This window comes from Papilio machaon, chromosome 22, assembly GCF_912999745.1.
Source record: "Papilio machaon chromosome 22, ilPapMach1.1, whole genome shotgun sequence".
In the NCBI taxonomy this organism is placed as follows: Eukaryota; Metazoa; Arthropoda; class Insecta; order Lepidoptera; family Papilionidae; genus Papilio; species Papilio machaon.
Genome location: NC_060007.1, coordinates 4,145,972 through 4,162,650, shown reverse-complemented (window position 1 = coordinate 4,162,650; position 16,679 = coordinate 4,145,972). Strand labels below are relative to the sequence as shown.

The window sequence follows — 16,679 nt, the reverse complement described above, 5'->3', positions numbered from 1 at the left end:
TCTTACTAATATTATAAATATGAATGTTTAGATGGATGGATGGATATTTTGAATGTATCCGGAACAGCTCAACGGATCTTGATAAAATTTGGCACAGATGTAGAACATAATCTGGAAGAACACACAGACTACTTATTGCGTTTTTTCTAATTCCGCGCAAACGGTGTCGCTGGCGACAGCTAGTATGTTATAAAAATAAAACAATATTGCAGTATTAAGACATTTATTTTCCATATCTACAAACTAATCAACCGCTATATACAGCTTTTATTCCGTGGCAACGAAACTAAGAGCAAAAGTAAAGTCAACGAAACAATCTTCTTCATTTCATATCACAGTACTGAATAAAACAAATGGAATATGACAATATGATAGATTCGCAACGAAAACGTAACGAATTTAATAAAAAAAACATACTTATACAGCCATATAAGTTTTAAGAGAAATAATTTGAACTACAATCCCTCTACACCAAGTATTTATTTCCTAGTTTTTTTTTTAATTTATCCTTTGCTTCTTTTAGATTCTTTCAGATCGTCATCTTCTGGGGTGACAGGAGACGAACCTTCGATGCTCTTCTTTTCTTTGAGAGCCTCTTTCACTGCATCCACTAAATCATGTGGCTCTGATATAGAAATTTTCTTACCTGTGAATTGTAAACGTAAAAAAATTACAAAGTTTCAAACCTCTGATAGGTAACGTAGTTTTTTGTCAGTTCGATTTTCTTGCAAACACTTTATGAATTTTAAACATTTAAAAACGTTTAAATTGTTTAAACTTTCGTGAGACATCATAATTAATTAATTAAGAAACGGCTTAACTCACGTGTGATCGTCCGGTGGCGGCACCGACTAGTTTCGGACCCATCGGGGGTCCATCTTCAGGGCGAGTGTTCAGTGCGAGACGCGACGCGACCGCGAAGTCTTCGGAATAAACACTCGCCCTGAAAATGGACCCCCGATGGGTCCGAAACTAGTCGGTGCCGCCATTTTCATCAATTTAAAAACTTTATTTTATTGTAGAGATCACATCATTTTTGTGAATGTTTCGGCAATGTAAATTTACTTTTAGCATCGCTTGGTTAAAGTTCTAACCTATTATTATTATTAGATACATTTACATACTTTAAATTAAGTAGCAACTTCCAAATTTTACTATCGCTAATCACATATGATTAAGAATGAATGAGATATATCTTTTCCTAAAGAAAAATGTTAAAAAAATTACTACAAGCTGCATAACATAATCGTTATTAATTAATTGAAAATATCTATTTTTTACATAATATACTGACTACATCCAATAGTATTATCTAATGTCAAGTACAATAAGTACGATTTTGTAATAAACTTACAATAGAAGCTTGATACTTTATAATTTGTCACCTACAGAACAAAAATGACGTCATTAAACTTTGTGTAAACTTGAGGACTATAGCATGATGGTGGAAAAGGTCAGGACTAAATGAAACGACAAATTAATTTAATAAATATTATCTATATTCAAAAAACAAATATTTACAATATCATAAACATCCGATACAACCATCATACTATATCCCATTTAAAACAAACATAAATAACGATACCATTTAAAGTAATTAAATTGTTTAAACTTTCGTGAGACATCATAATTAATTAATTAAGAAACGGCTTAACTCACGTGTGATCGTCCGGTGACGGCACCGACTAGTTTCGGACCCATCGGGGGTCCATCTTCAGGGCGAGTGTTTAATCCGAAGACTTCGCCGTCGCCGACGCACGCAACGGCCCCGCGCCCCCCGCCACCTCGAGCCACGCGCTACGCGCTATGGCCCGCAGTGCGAGACGCGACGCGACCGCGAAGTCTTCGGATTAAACACTCGCCCTGAAGATGGACCCCCGATGGGTCCGAAACTAGTCAGTGCCGTCACCGAACGATCACACGTGAGTTAAGCCGTTTCTTAATTAATTAACCATTTAAAGTATTTACAATGAAATTGTCGCAACAGACTCGTTTAAAGATTTGTAAAGCCCAATTCCATACCTAGTTCCAAACAATAACCTAAACTTTGTTAACAAACCAAAGAAGGCCATTTTACTGTCGTATTTTTTAACGTATTGCAATGGATATACGATATCTACGAATCTTGATATTTCGAATGTCAAGAGAAATGTGAAACTTCGACTTATTGACCATAGGATTCTGAGACCAAAGCCTCTTTTAAAACATTGCTACCTCTGTTTTGTCAAAGATAATGACAGGGATGACGATATGTTTTATACAGAGATTTTAATCTCGGTTAGTCTTCGACTTACGAAATTCAGGATATGAAATATTTGATGGCAAATTCCAAGAAAGACTTCATTATGTTTTACTAACTCCCACTTATGTACATAAACAAACATGTACTAAAGTGATTACGCAGAAAAATAACATTTTGTTCGAGATACAAAGTCTGAATAATTCGAGATACTCGCGTATTTTAGGGTTCAGTGGAAGGGAATGGCATTTTTTCAATTTAAAGTTCGAGTTATACAAATGACAGTGTAGATACTATCATGATGCTGGCATTAAATAAATTGGTTTACACAAATATTTTAAAGTTTACAAAGTTTAGTTTAAAATTTGAAACAAATTATATCAAAAACCCCCTTTCTAATGACTAATAGCACTGTTTAATTATACAAGTTAATATGTCTTTTAAAAATCCTATTAATTACAAATTCAAGCCTCATATAATTCAGGCTGTTCTTTCTTTCTTTTTAAATGATTTTGATAACCTAAAGGTTTATCCATTTCTTTGGTCAAACCGCTGTTTTCTTCTTGCAATTTCCCTACATAATCTTGCAAACCTAATGTATCCTTTGAATCAGCAATTACAAACACCATAATACTAATAACAGTTATAAGAAATCCAGCGCCAAATGCCGCTGTGTTATTCCTAAATGAATCTAAAAGGCTATCGACAAACGTCCAAGTTTTGGATTCTTTCCTGTCATTATATTCCGAATCTTTATTCATATGATGGATCTTTTGTGAATCCGTGTCATTTTTACTGCTACTATTTTTGGTACTTTCTGTAAAATAAATTATTTTAAATAATAATTCACTAGGAATCCAATATTAAGCCTTTTGTAGACAAGCAATTTTGTTTTTCAGTAATAAATTCATTGTTCAACTCACAGACTGTAAATGTCTTAATAGATTTCGTTCTTTGGCTATTTTTTTTTAGTGAATCACTACTTGTTATATTTCATTTTGCAGGTAGCAGAATCTTCAAAATATCTATACTTTCTTACCATCTCTATCGTAGGAGACCCCATGCACTTGACCCGGTGTATCTTCCTCCAATTCTGCGTACGCGCACATCAATGCCTTCTGTTTTCCTGATAACACTTTAGGTACCTTAAATTGACAAAATTATTTCAAATAGATATAATAATTAATAATATGTGCAGGTTGCATCACGATGTTTTCCTCATACGTAAGAACGTCGTATAAATGTACATATGCAAATCGAAACTAGAAAAACACATTGGTATATGGCGGGATTCGAACCCAGGACCTGCAGATTGCAAGTCAAGGGCGTAACCCCTGAGCCATCAACGCTCTATGTTCAAATACATTTAGGCTAAAACATATGTCAACCCTTTTACTGTTAACTGATAATAGACATTATCAAAAATCATGATTATTGAAATATAATGCGCGAAATTTTGACAAATAAATAAACTAATTATACCAGAAGTAGTTTTGGTACATATTCAATGGTAAAACGTAATTCTTAATCAGATTGACAGCAATAAATATCACCATCGGTTAAAGGGTTAAAACATTTAACTAAACAATGTCTAACTTTTTTTTTGAATAATATAGATAAAATTTAAAATACATGGACATACAAACCTGTATTTTAATATGAACATAATGATCGCCGTACCCGTGTTGACTAACCCTCTTCATCCCCTTACGTGACAAACGAATTGTGCTGTGAGACGATGTACCCGGCATTATCTATATTAAAAATACAAATCTAGATAATGGGATAGGAAATTTTTATAGACTACATTATAAAATTGAAACATCTTTAAAAACTACATGACACATAAATATTTAATAAAAAAAATCCTTTCAAATCTAAACATTTTCTTTGGTATTAATAATTTATAACAATGGTAGACACCAGCAACAACAACATCAGTTGCACGAATTGGCCTTGTCCGGTGAAATCCCACGACCACACAGAAAACAGGCATCAAGTTGAAGTAATTCCAAGTACAGTCTAAAGCCGCATTCACATTTGTCTGACGTGTTGTGTCGTGATGCGTCAGAAAGGTATCGGTCTCATATAATTAATATGGTTGCGTGCACACTTCTCTGACGCAGTGTGTTGTGATGGCTTGTGTCGTGTCGCGTCAGTAGCGATCCCGGTCCGCGTCAGTTGGGTGAGGTGCGGGGGACGGCGCAGCGACACGACACAGCGGGTCGGACTAGTGTGCACGCGCACGTGTTGTGTTGTGACGCGTCAGAAGTTAGACATTCTAAAATACTGATGAAATTTTTCAGCATCACTCTCAAGCTCTTTAACGAGACAATGAAACTCGCCTTTAGTCTCTCTTTTTGTATTTACTGGATGTATCCAATATCTTCTTCTCTTTCTTTGTTTTATTAGAAGTGTTGCCAGTGCCAATAACTGCATATCTTCTTCATAATCTGAATCTGAATCGTATGATTCATGAAAAAACATTGCGAATGTGTAAACTCTCTGAGAGCTATAACGGAACTGATTAAAAATGCGTCATAACGCGTCACATAGATGTGAACAGTAGCCATCACGACACAAAGCATCACGACACAACACGTCAGACAAATGTGAATGCGGCTTAATGAGTGTGTCTTTTCCCCTTCCCACCCTTTTCTTATAAGGAAAGGATGGGAAGGGGAGGTGGATTTGATGGAGGAGATGTAAAGGAAGGTTAAATATTCTCTCTTTGTGCGTCTCCTCCTTCGTCAATTGAGGGTAGGCAACACATCTGCAATTGCGGACGTCTACGGGAAGCGGTCGCTTCGCCATTTCGGCGAATTTATACGGCCGCTTGCTTGTTTGCCACCTTGTAATATAAAAAAAATACCTGTAGCGTGTGATCTTCATATAGGCCCTGTATCCTGACAGTTCCGCCTAATACCGCTTGTGCTACAGAAATCTGTTAAAAAAAACACAAATGCTATTCAAAGAATTTATCAAAAAGACTAGATGATAAAGTAATTATAAATTAAATTAAAAAATAGCCTAAGTTACTTCCGCATATGTAAGCTACTTTCCAGTTCTGTCAAAGTCGGTTTATGTGTTTAAGTGATTATTCAGAACAAACCCGAGATTACGGACAGACAGACATCATGTTCGAGAAATATAATTTTTATTGATATTACTTACGGACGTTTTATTTTATTAATTGTATAGATAATTATGGAGGACTGAAAGTATGACACTCAAAAGAATACCAATCAAATAACACTACACATCAAAATAGGTCAGCACAACTATGGAATAAGACAGTCACATATAGTAAAACAATATTTTTCTCGCTTATACAGAGTTCTCGCTTATCCAGGTTTGACTGTAAGTGAAAAACATTACTATCCTTATCAGTTATATAAATAAAAATTATAAAACTTACAGAACATTCAGTATGTACATCAGCACCGTCTCTCTTGAAGTAATTAGACTCTTCCACTTTGAATGTTATAAACACCTCATTATTACCAACAGCCATACGAACTGTTTGTCCATTCTCAACACCCGCTGGGACTGGCACTGTTATCTTTTTACGTTGCACCTACAAAATGACATACAATATCATAACCTCTAATTCATTAAAAAAACATATTTTTCTCCCTTTCCTTATCCTACTATTTATAGTATAGGAGCTAGCAACGTTTTCGAGAAAGAATTTTAGGTCAGCTGATTTTGTGACATGTTGTCCTTCTTGCACTTTCGGTTAAAGTCTGGGCTATCTGGCTGGCGGTAGCGGTTGCGTTCATTACTGCGCATCCTACCTGTCCAGATAATAATCCTGGATTTTAAAAACATTTTAGAAGGCGTAATTTTTAATTTTTTGTTTTTAAATAAGTCTACCTGACATACTTTTTTTATTGCCAGACATTTTTGACAATGCTAACGATGTGCCATACGCGATTTTATTTTATTTTTTTTATAAAAATTTCAAAGTATTTTATAATGTCTGTAATTTTAATATTATGTTATTTAATGATAAGAAAAACTTAAAATAAATTTGCCAGACATTAATTCGATTGTCAAGTCTTGAATTAAAATGAAAAAGTCATGAAAAGTATTGCAGTATAATGCTAGTAGTCCGAGAGAGACAGCTGAAGGTGCGAGAGAGATAGACAACGACAGTGGCGCGACAGGCAAGTTTTCAAGATGGCGTCAGTCTAATGTCACATGTTTGTTTTTGTTTTGATTTTAATGTTTATTTTTTAATTTGGTTACAATGGCCAGTGATAAAATAAAATGTGTTTTTTGTAAAGGACGATAAAATAATACTTTTCGTGGGTGATAAACTAAAAAAATGTCAGCAAGTTTTAAGTGTACGTGTGAAATATAAATTAAAGTACAGTGACATTGAGCTGCCGACGCAAATAAATAAGACAGATGGATATCATAGACAATTTTATAGTAGTTTTACTGCTTTAATGGCAAAATACCGTGATTCATCATCAGAAACCCGCTTCGCTGGGCGTCAGTCAAAATGACTAAAGTTTTTGTTATAATTTTTTTATTTTATAGTGATCAATTAATTTTTAAGTTCGAGCAATTAGTTCAATACAATAATAATAAACCTAGTTTCTACATGACAAATAAAAGATTCCTACCAAATTTCAAATCTGTATTAGAAGTTACAGCGTGGAAATGGAAATTTAACGTTTTAACACCCGCCCCCGCAATCCTTATTGGGGGTGGGTTTTTGTAAAATCCGCTCTTATATCATTTCCGCATCACATATAGAAGACTCCACCTAAATTTACCGTCTGTAGGATCTACAATTTGAAAGTTAAAAATTTTCATTGTTAATATCCACCCCCGCAATCCCCTGTAGAGCGAGCTATGATAAAATTCGTTTATAGATTATTTCTATATCACTTACAGAAGATTCCTACCAAATTTGAAAGCTATTGGAGCTATAGTTTACAAACGGGAATCATTCATTGTTAACGCCCCCGCAATCCCCTTTGGGGGAGGATTTTTGAAAATTTTCTTACATACAAACCTTCTCCTAAAAATTCTGAAGACAACAAAAAAAAATTTAGCTCAATCGGTCCAGCCGTTCTCAAGTGATGCGCGGACATACATACGGCATTTAATTTTTATTAATATAGATTATTATTATTATTATTATTATTTTTTATATAGACAGTGACAAGTAATTTACTTTTGTAATGGTTCTCTGTATCATTCTCGACTAATTTTGCAACTGTCTCTCTCGGACTACTAGCATTATACTGCAATACTTTTCATGACTTTTTCATTTTAATTCAAGACTTGACAATCGAATTAATGTCTGGCAAATTTATTTTAAGTTTTTCTTATCATTAAATAACATAATATTAAAATTACAGACATTATAAAATACTTTGAAATTTTTATAAAAAATAAAATAAAATCGCGTATGGCACATCGTTAGCATTGTCAAAAATGTCTGGCAATAAAAAAAGTATGTCAGGTAGACTTATTTAAAAACAAAAATTTAAAAATTACGCCTTCTAAAATGTTTTTAAAATCCAGGATTATTATCTGGACAGGTAGGATGCGCAGTAATGAACGCAACCGCTACCGCCAGCCAGATAGCCCAGACTCTAACCGAAAGTGCAAGAAGGACGACATATCACAAAATCAGCTGACCTAAAATTCTTACTTTTAAAACGTTGCTAGCTCCCGTACTATTATGGGGGCGGCAAAAAAAAACCTTTGAATAATTAATATTTTTGTGTTTTGACATATCCAGTAATTTGTAGCACTTACTGCTACACTAGGAATTGTTTATTGGTCACTTAAATAGTCGCTTAGTGTAGATTTCTCATACCAAAACTACACTAAGCAACTCCATTGACTGTGTGGTGACTCCTAAATATGGTAGTAACTTACAGATTGGCCCTTTCCTTCGCATTCAACACATGGGAATTTAATAAGCATTCTGGTACCATGACAATGTCGACAAGTGGAACGCATCACAAATGGACCTGAAAATATAAAAAAAAATGATTACCTTACCTTAATAAAGTATTTAATAATATTCCTTTTTTAGATTTTATCACATACTGGAAATGCTTGATAAATATGTAGATCAAAATTTTTTATAGAACAATTATGTACAAATATTGCAGTTGAACCTGTATAAATGACAAATCACTATAAGAGAAACTTGGGTAAGTAACTATGGTAACTTGGATTCTCTCTTATCTAGGTTCAATTGTAGTTGGAAAAGTTAACGTAACTCTCTTACTGCAGTTAGAGATAATGATTCATACCTCTAGAGAAAGTCTCCATTCCGGAACCATTACAATAAGTACATTTGATTGCTTTAGTTCCGAGCTCACAACGGGAGCCATTGCATTTGGGACAGACATCAACTACATTCAAATTCACTTCTTTGTTCACACCTCGAGCTGCTTCCGTGAATCGTAAATTGAGTACAACCTGCAAAAACAAAAATACATAATTAATTAACAATAATGGGCAATATATCTTTTCTAGTTCAGCCAATAACAATAATTTCTTGTGAGAGAACAAAAAGTACAGTTTTTTTTAGCTCACAAAAAAAACTAATTTGTCTTTATTTAGTTCACAAATTATATGAAACCGGAAATGTGTGAAATCCTTAGTTCCATCTTATCAATTATTTGCAATAAAATCTAAATTATCATACCTCTTGTGCTGCACCAAAACCAAATTGACTTTCAGCAAAGTCACTGAAACTCTCACTTTTGAAGCCAGCGTCGCCAAATATCTTTCGGAAGAGTTCTTCGGGGTCTATTGTTGATTTATATTGCCATTGATGAGTAAATCCATCTGTTCCACTTGGACCACCCATGCCCATTTGCTCTGAAGTTGTGCCATATGTGTCATACTGTTTACGTTTATTCTCATCTGAGAGAATCTGTAAACATTAGTTAAAAAACTTTTTAAATCAAATAATCTGACATATTTCTTGTCTTTATACCAAAGAAATTAATTCAATAAAAACATTGCATTGAATTTTAAATATCAATGTCACTAAATTATTTACCTCATACGCCTCAGAGACTTCTTGGAACTTTTTAGAAGCTTCAGGATCCGATTTATTGGCATCAGGATGATATTTTTTGGCAAGCTGATAATATGCTTTCTTAATATCTTTGGCTGATGCATTTTTAGCAACTCCTAAAACTTTGTAGTAGTCGACACGAGCATTTAAATTATTTGTAGTGTGGATAAATCGATGTTTTGGACCGACAAAGTTATCTGCCGAAAGATTGAGGTTATGATTAAAATATGATGTAAAGATATTGTAACTTATTATACATTCTATACAAAATGTAAGTAACAGCTAAAGCTCTTTAACGAGATGTTGGAATATAATAAAACTGATGCGGGTGATGTAACGACGGCATGTAAAACTTACACTTTGAATTTTTATTCCCAAGCGAACTTAGTACCGGACCAGTATAAAAATCACAATTGTTGCACTTATGATACAAACGGCATGGTGCTTTAGAAATGTTGTTACTTAATATCGAACCAAGAGTTTTCGGACTTAAAAATCCGATTATACTACGAGTCGGGGCCATTTTTACTGAAAGAATTGTAAGAAAATAGAACTTTTGATTTGGATGACAGTTCAAATTCAGTGCTGCCCTATTCGGATACTAAAATTGCTGACTTACGAAGGCTGTGAGCCTTGAAAATGAAATTTTTATAAATAGTATAGCCATTTAATTGAATAATATCAAGTAATTTATAAATCTTTAGTATCGTTTTTAACTATTTATAATGTTTACTCTCAAGAATAATGTTTAAAAAAAAACTTGACATATCATATTTATGGTTGACAACACTGTTGTACTCCTAGGGCAACGGAAGGCAAGATGATATATAAACAAAAAAATGAGCTTACATTCGCCAATTATTGTATTTAATACTGTAATAAATTAAGTAATTCTAATTACTATTCCATAAGAAGAAAATTGGCAGTATATTTGTATTAAAATGGCATCAATTAATACCCGGGATCAAAAACTCGAGCAGCAAGTGAGTTTATAAATTGGGCAAATAAGCCCTTAACTGTCTTCATTTATTATTTAAAGTTACCGATATTTCCTTAAAATTAACATTTCGAATGAAAATCATGATTTTTATTTGCTGTAGAGACAATTAATGGAACAAAAAATGAGGCAGAAGAGGCAGAATTCGGGTATGGTACAAGCTAACGACTTGCGAGTGAGTTCTGCTAAACGTCCTATATCAGGTAGCCGGTCTCGGGAACTGCATGGTAAGATTTTAATAAAAAAAAATACATGTTAATTGTTGTAACCTAGATCTTAATTTTTCTGCATGTTTGTGGCAATGCTATTTATTTTGGTTATGCGCATCATTTTTTCTTTTACAACAGGCTATGATGGTCCGATGCAATTTCTTATGTCACCAGTCAATCCAGATCAAGTAATCCCTCTCCAAACTAATAGAATATCGACATTTGATGGTATGTAAAATGTGTTTCCTGTCAGTAGCTTAATTTCGCATTTGTTAGCTATTTTTTAACAATTTTTTGTGTTTATTATCTTTAAGAATTTTTAAGAAAGGTACAATATAAGAATTCAATTACAATGGAAACAGTTTTTGATTTTCTGGATTCTAAATTATTGGAATGCTTCCTGAAAATAATTAGAACAGTTAATTGATTTTCACTGTAGTAAGGATATTTCTTTAATGTTTTTTTTGTATGTTTGCACTGTCTCTTAAATAGCATTAAAAATATTTATGATTTTTCATATAAGTCTGATCTTATTTTTTTACTAGCTGCTGCCCGCGACTTAATTGGTTGCCTATGTGTTCTTCCCGGCGATTTTCTACATCTATGCCAAATTTCAGCAAGATCCATGCAGCCGTTCTGAAGATACCTTCAAACAAACATCCATCCATCCATGCAAACATGCACATTTATAATATTAGTAAGATATCACCAATCTGGAATCTACTTATCAATATACATTCGGTCCATTATGTAATAATTACAAATGTTTTTTTTATTGTCTGGATATGATTAGTATGTGGCAGGGTATTGATAAGTTAACAAGTCCTTTAACCTTTGACTTTTTAAAGTAAGCAAAGAATTTTCAAACATAAAATATTGTAATGTAATATGAGTTATGTTGGTACCTAGTGTTCCCTTGTTTCCAACCACCAAGACTGCTGTGAAATTTTTATTTTATGAATTTTCTATAATGCCCTGTCCATTCTCATTTAGAATTAGGTAATCAGATAGAAGTACTAACCATTGGAGATGATGGTAGTGGGGAGGAGGAAGGGGAAAGTGTACCTGTGTGCAGCATGGGCCGTGACATTAGTACTGATGATGTGTGTGCCGATGCGGCTGTGGCTCCGCTCCAAGGTCGAGCTATACAACGTGAAGGATCACCTAGTCCAGTAAGTTAGAATTTTTTATTCAAAAAACTGCAATTTTTTCACTTGCTAATGAATCAATATGTACTGATGGGAATGGATATAAAAATATTGTCATCAAGTAGAAATTTTAATGATAAAAATGAGACTGACATATAAATTTATATTTATAAGTACTAGTTATTAAGCTATATTAATCATAGTAGTTTTGTTTTAATGCCATTTTTAAAAATTGGGAATTTCTTTTAATATTTTTAAAATTTTTAGAATGCAGAAATAGAGGGATCAGTTGAAGGGTCAATAGAAACTTTTGTTGTAACACCCGCTAAACATGGAACACTATATAAGTGTAGGATAGCTCGGGATCGCAAGGGAATGGATCGTGGATTATATCCCACATATTTTTTGCACCTAGAAAAGGACTATGGCAAAAAAGTTTTCTTACTAGCTGGTGAGTACAAAGTTTTTTTTTTTTCAGTCATAGTTTGTATAAAAAAAGTTGTTCGTTGCTATAAATAAAGGCTTTAGTGTGGATGGATGTATAAGGTGACTGCATATTTAGGATGGTATTGGGGAAAGCTTATATCCAGCAGTAGGAAAAGTAGCGAAAGTAGCGTAGAAGTAGTGAAGTAGTAGCGAAAAAGTCTGAACGACATTCTGCAAGAAGTGAATTTCTCATCTGGATCTAGGCATTTAGGTGAAAGAAATACTTGTAAATTAAGTACATTGCTCATTATTTGACTGGTGGTTTTGTTACTAGTATTGAATGTGTTTAATTACATGTGTAAATTTTAACAGGTCGAAAACGCAAGAAATCGGCAACATCAAATTACCTTATATCAACTGATCCAACTGAACTGACGCGTCAAGCTGACAGCTTTGCTGGCAAGCTGCGCTCAAACCTGCTTGGTACAGCTTTCACGGTGTATGATAATGGTAAAGCTTGGAGAAAACATGATCACGCTCACACTAGGCAAGAATTGGCTGCTGTTGTATATGTAAGTTATGCATATTTGTATATTATGGAACTTTTATTTAATACTAGCTTTTACCCGCGACTCCGTCCGCGCGGAACAAAAAGAAAAAGAAAACGGGGTAAAAAATATCCTATGTCCTTTTCCTGGTTCTAAGCTACCTGCCCACCAATTTTCAGTCAAATCGATTCAGCCGTTCTTGAGTTATAAATGGTGTAACTAACACAACTTTCTTTTATATATATAGATTACAAATTTATCCACAATGCTGAAGTTTAATTAATTTGATTAATTATAGGATACAAATGTACTAGGCTTCAAAGGACCAAGAAAAATGACCGTAGTCCTACCTGGTATGACGCCTGATCGGCAAAGAGTCACAATTACCCCACAAGATGACAGCGAAACCCTCCTCGAACGCCTGAAGACACAGACCTTAGATGATATAGTGGTCCTTCACAACAAGACTCCAGTGTGGAATGATGAAACCCAGTCTTACGTACTAAACTTCCACGGCAGAGTGACACAGGCAAGTGTTAAAAATTTTCAAATTGTTCACGACTCGGAACCTGATTATGTAGTTATGCAGTTTGGTCGTATATCAGAAGATATATTTACTATGGATTTTAGATATCCATTATGTGCTCTGCAAGCATTTGGCATTGCTCTTAGTTCATTTGATAGTAAATTGGCATGCGAATAATGGAATTTAATAAAAATTGAGTAATTATGATCTAAATCCAATATCATTTTTTGGTCCTATTGAGCAGTATTTTTTTCGAATTTGTCTTAATTTATCAGTATTTATTAAGTTGTGAAAACTATTGCCGTCCGCTACTGGAGATAAGATTTTCGGCGTATTATATAATTTTCTTTCATATTGTTTTTGATGAAAATTATTTAAAATTAATTTGTGCTGACTCCAGTAGATAGATGAAAAAAAATCTTTCATGATTTGTTGATTCATTTTGTACAAAAACGTGTTACCCTAATTTATTTCAGGATCAAATATTTTACACTAGACCTATTATTGATATGGTCTTGTGTCTAATTAAAACTAGATATGAAATTAGTTTGTTTAAAACATAATTTTTTTAGCAGAAATAAACACGAAATGAATTTAATCCAGTAATCATGATCCTGACTAAATATGTAATAAGTCACTTGATGTAATAAAAACTAGTTTTAAATAAATAAATGTTAGATTAGTTCGTATATTTCTACAAAATAAGCGCACAAAATTTAATTTTTTGGTGCTTTTTATGATATTGGTTGTGTTTGTATATTCTTTTCATTCATAAAAGTTTTATAAACGAACATATTAATGTTTTTTTTCAGTCTAAGGTTACTTATGTATTATATATTTAATATAATATAAATCTTTTTTAAGAAAGTTACGATCTTAAAGAGTTCAGGAATTGATGTTTGTAGACTTAGTCATTAGATTGTAGGATTTGTCATGTGTTATGTTAATTTACATTCCATATGCTTTAATTTTAATGCCATTAATGTGGCTAAACCACGCATTTTATGTACAAAATATTTTTTTTAGGTAAAAAACCTTTTAATGGATTTATTTACTAGTCATTGTGTAGTTTAATTTAGTTTACAAATGTCACAAAAAACACATTTACACAAAGGTAAAGTGTTTTGTTTTTATTGATCAAGTTTTAAAGCATTTAAGATAAATTGTGAAGAACTTCACTGTTAGATATTTACCCTTAAGGCCTAAGGCATAAGGGCTATAATATAACAGTTGTAAACAACGAGCATATAAGTATTCATATAGAATTTAGAATGTGTTGTAGAGCAGTACTTAATGAACATCTAGATTTCCCACCTTGTTCAAGTTTTTATGTGGTTTTTATTAATGTCTATGGTTTTAGTATTATGTATACTGTAATTAAATGATGTAGAGAAATTTTCATAAACACCAAATCAGTATTAGATATTTTGGACAATAACTCTTTTTTAATGTTACCCCACCACTGCCTTTCATAAACCTCTTACAATTGTATGTTGAAACTATCAGAGACAATAATTATTATATTCTGTTATTTTGAAACAATTGGCATAAAAATCGTTATCTGTGGAAACTAACAATAAAACATAAGCGACAAGTATCGTAATAATTGTGCTTTACTTGATCAATTTTTATTTATATTTATCTCAAATGAGAAAAAAATATTAGGAAAAATATAATGAATTAAGGGAAAGATAATAAAGAGGAGGTGACGACGTCTTTCCTTTCATTGTTTTCTTGTATATTTTCACAAATTTAAATTTCAAGTATAAATTTTAATTCATCTTTTTGTCATAAAAATTCGCTTTAAATAAACACAACCTGCTTGTTATTAGTATTTTCTGTACCACCAGACTTTAAATAAAATATTATGTGTGAATTTCCTAAAAAAAAAACTAGAAATACAATGAAATCATTGATTTACCTACATAATACTATTCAAATTTCTCTGATTGTCTTAGTCCCAATTCGTTGCGCAAAAACTAAAATTTGGCGGGAGATGATTTTTCTTCTTTGTATCTATTGCACTCGAATGCATTTTTGTCACTAACACCTTGTGATGTGTTGTACTAGCTAAAATTACTTCAGACATTTAAAGAAAATTGTAAAGTATTATACAAATATAAATTTCAGATAGGATTAATAAATGTGTGCCTATGTAGGATATTTGTCTAAATAGTTAGTTAAAAATAAAATTTTAAATGAAATTTGTAAAAAATATTAAAGGAACAATTTAACGCATCACTATAAATTAAAATGAGCTTGTATAGAATTGTATGTTTAATATAAATGTCTGTCTAGCAAGTTTAAGAAGAAAAAAATGTTAACCTCAATGTTATATTTATTGTACTCTTTGTTGGTTTCCGAGACCAAATTCCCTGTATAAAACAAATTGTTCATCACTCTCAGTACCTTTGTCAAAACAGAGATCTTCTAATATCTTACTAATATTATGAAATGTTAAACTATCTTACAAATGTTTTGATAGATGGATGGATGATTATTTGAAAGTATCTCTGGAACGGCCCGACGGATCATAATGAAATTTGTCACAGATGTAGAACACATAGGCTACTTATTAAGTTTTTTTTTAATTCCGCGCGGCTGGAATCGCGGGTGACATCTAGTGTTTTATACAGGGATTTTGGCATCAGAAACCAAAGATTTATCCAGTTTTACTGGTTTATTATTATTTGAGTATTATTATGCCCAAATGAAATGAAAAAAAAAATATATTATTTGACACATTTTAAAACTACATTTGATAAATTAGAAAAAATGAATTATAAAGAGCTGTAAGGCTCACATCTCTGCTGGCTGGCAACTATTCACTAGTCATAGGTCACTCAACTAAAATTGATGCAGTTCTGCTCACATGTTATGTGTGAAGCAAATCAGTGAACAGTTCAAATCAGTGTGACTTGAACTTTTGAATCAGTTTTAAGCTGAAAATTGATGCAGTTCTGCTCACATGTTATGTGTGAAGCAAATCAGTGAACAGTTCAAATCAGTGTGACTTGAATTTTTGAATCAGTTTTAAGCTGAAAATTGATGCAGTTCTGCTCACATGTTATGTGTGAAGCAAATCAGTGAACAGTTCAAATCAGTGTGACTTGAATTTTTGAATCAGTTTTAAGCTGAAAATTGATGCAGTTCTGCTCACATGTTATGTGTGAAGCAAATCAGTGAACAGTTCAAATCAGTGTGACTTGAACTTTTGAATCAGTTTTAAGCTGAAAATTGATGCAGTTCTGCTCACATGTTATGTGTGAAGCAAATCAGTGAACAGTTCAAATCAGTGTGACTTGAATTTTTAATCAGTTTTAAGCTGATTTACACATGTCTTATTCACATACTTATGTCTCACTACAAAAGATGTTACAAGTTCCATGAAATGTTTTATTTTTTAATTACTGAATCCGATAAAAATACAATATTAACACAGTTTAAATCATTGGAATTGAAGTTGTATGGATTTATGAATCATTTGAAATATAGATTTTGGGGTATTGTGCCTTGTATT

The 16,679-nt window shown here is 32.7% G+C and overlaps 2 protein-coding genes across 4 annotated transcripts; one reads left to right on the top strand and one right to left on the bottom strand.

Moving 5' to 3' along the window:
* Window positions 1-232: 232 nt before the first annotated feature.
* LOC106720821 (protein tumorous imaginal discs, mitochondrial) lies at window positions 233-9,853 on the bottom strand. 2 transcript variants are annotated; one of them, XM_045683462.1, is made up of 10 exons: window positions 9,663-9,853; window positions 9,288-9,502; window positions 8,928-9,158; window positions 8,530-8,698; window positions 8,147-8,241; window positions 5,661-5,819; window positions 5,115-5,186; window positions 3,889-3,996; window positions 3,282-3,387; window positions 233-646 (listed from the first exon to the last, which is right to left on the bottom strand). In XM_045683462.1, the coding sequence occupies exons 1-10, from the start codon at window positions 9,826-9,828 to the stop codon at window positions 504-506; spliced, it is 1,464 nt and encodes a 487-aa protein (XP_045539418.1). In that variant the 5' UTR covers window positions 9,829-9,853; the 3' UTR covers window positions 233-503. The 2 variants fall into 2 exon arrangements, with proteins under 2 accessions (XP_045539418.1, XP_045539417.1); XM_045683461.1 differs by lacking the exon at window positions 233-646 and adding an exon at window positions 2,636-3,059.
* Window positions 9,854-10,103: 250 nt separating this feature from the next.
* On the top strand, window positions 10,104-13,391 carry LOC106720837 (protein king tubby). 2 transcript variants are annotated; one of them, XM_014515633.2, is made up of 7 exons: window positions 10,104-10,288; window positions 10,406-10,529; window positions 10,650-10,739; window positions 11,505-11,683; window positions 11,927-12,110; window positions 12,458-12,657; window positions 12,932-13,391. In XM_014515633.2, exons 1-7 carry the CDS (start codon window positions 10,247-10,249, stop codon window positions 13,334-13,336), a joined length of 1,224 nt encoding a protein of 407 aa, XP_014371119.1. In that variant the 5' UTR covers window positions 10,104-10,246; the 3' UTR covers window positions 13,337-13,391. The 2 variants fall into 2 exon arrangements, with proteins under 2 accessions (XP_014371119.1, XP_014371120.1); XM_014515634.2 differs by lacking the exon at window positions 10,650-10,739.
* Window positions 13,392-16,679: the final 3,288 nt, after the last annotated feature.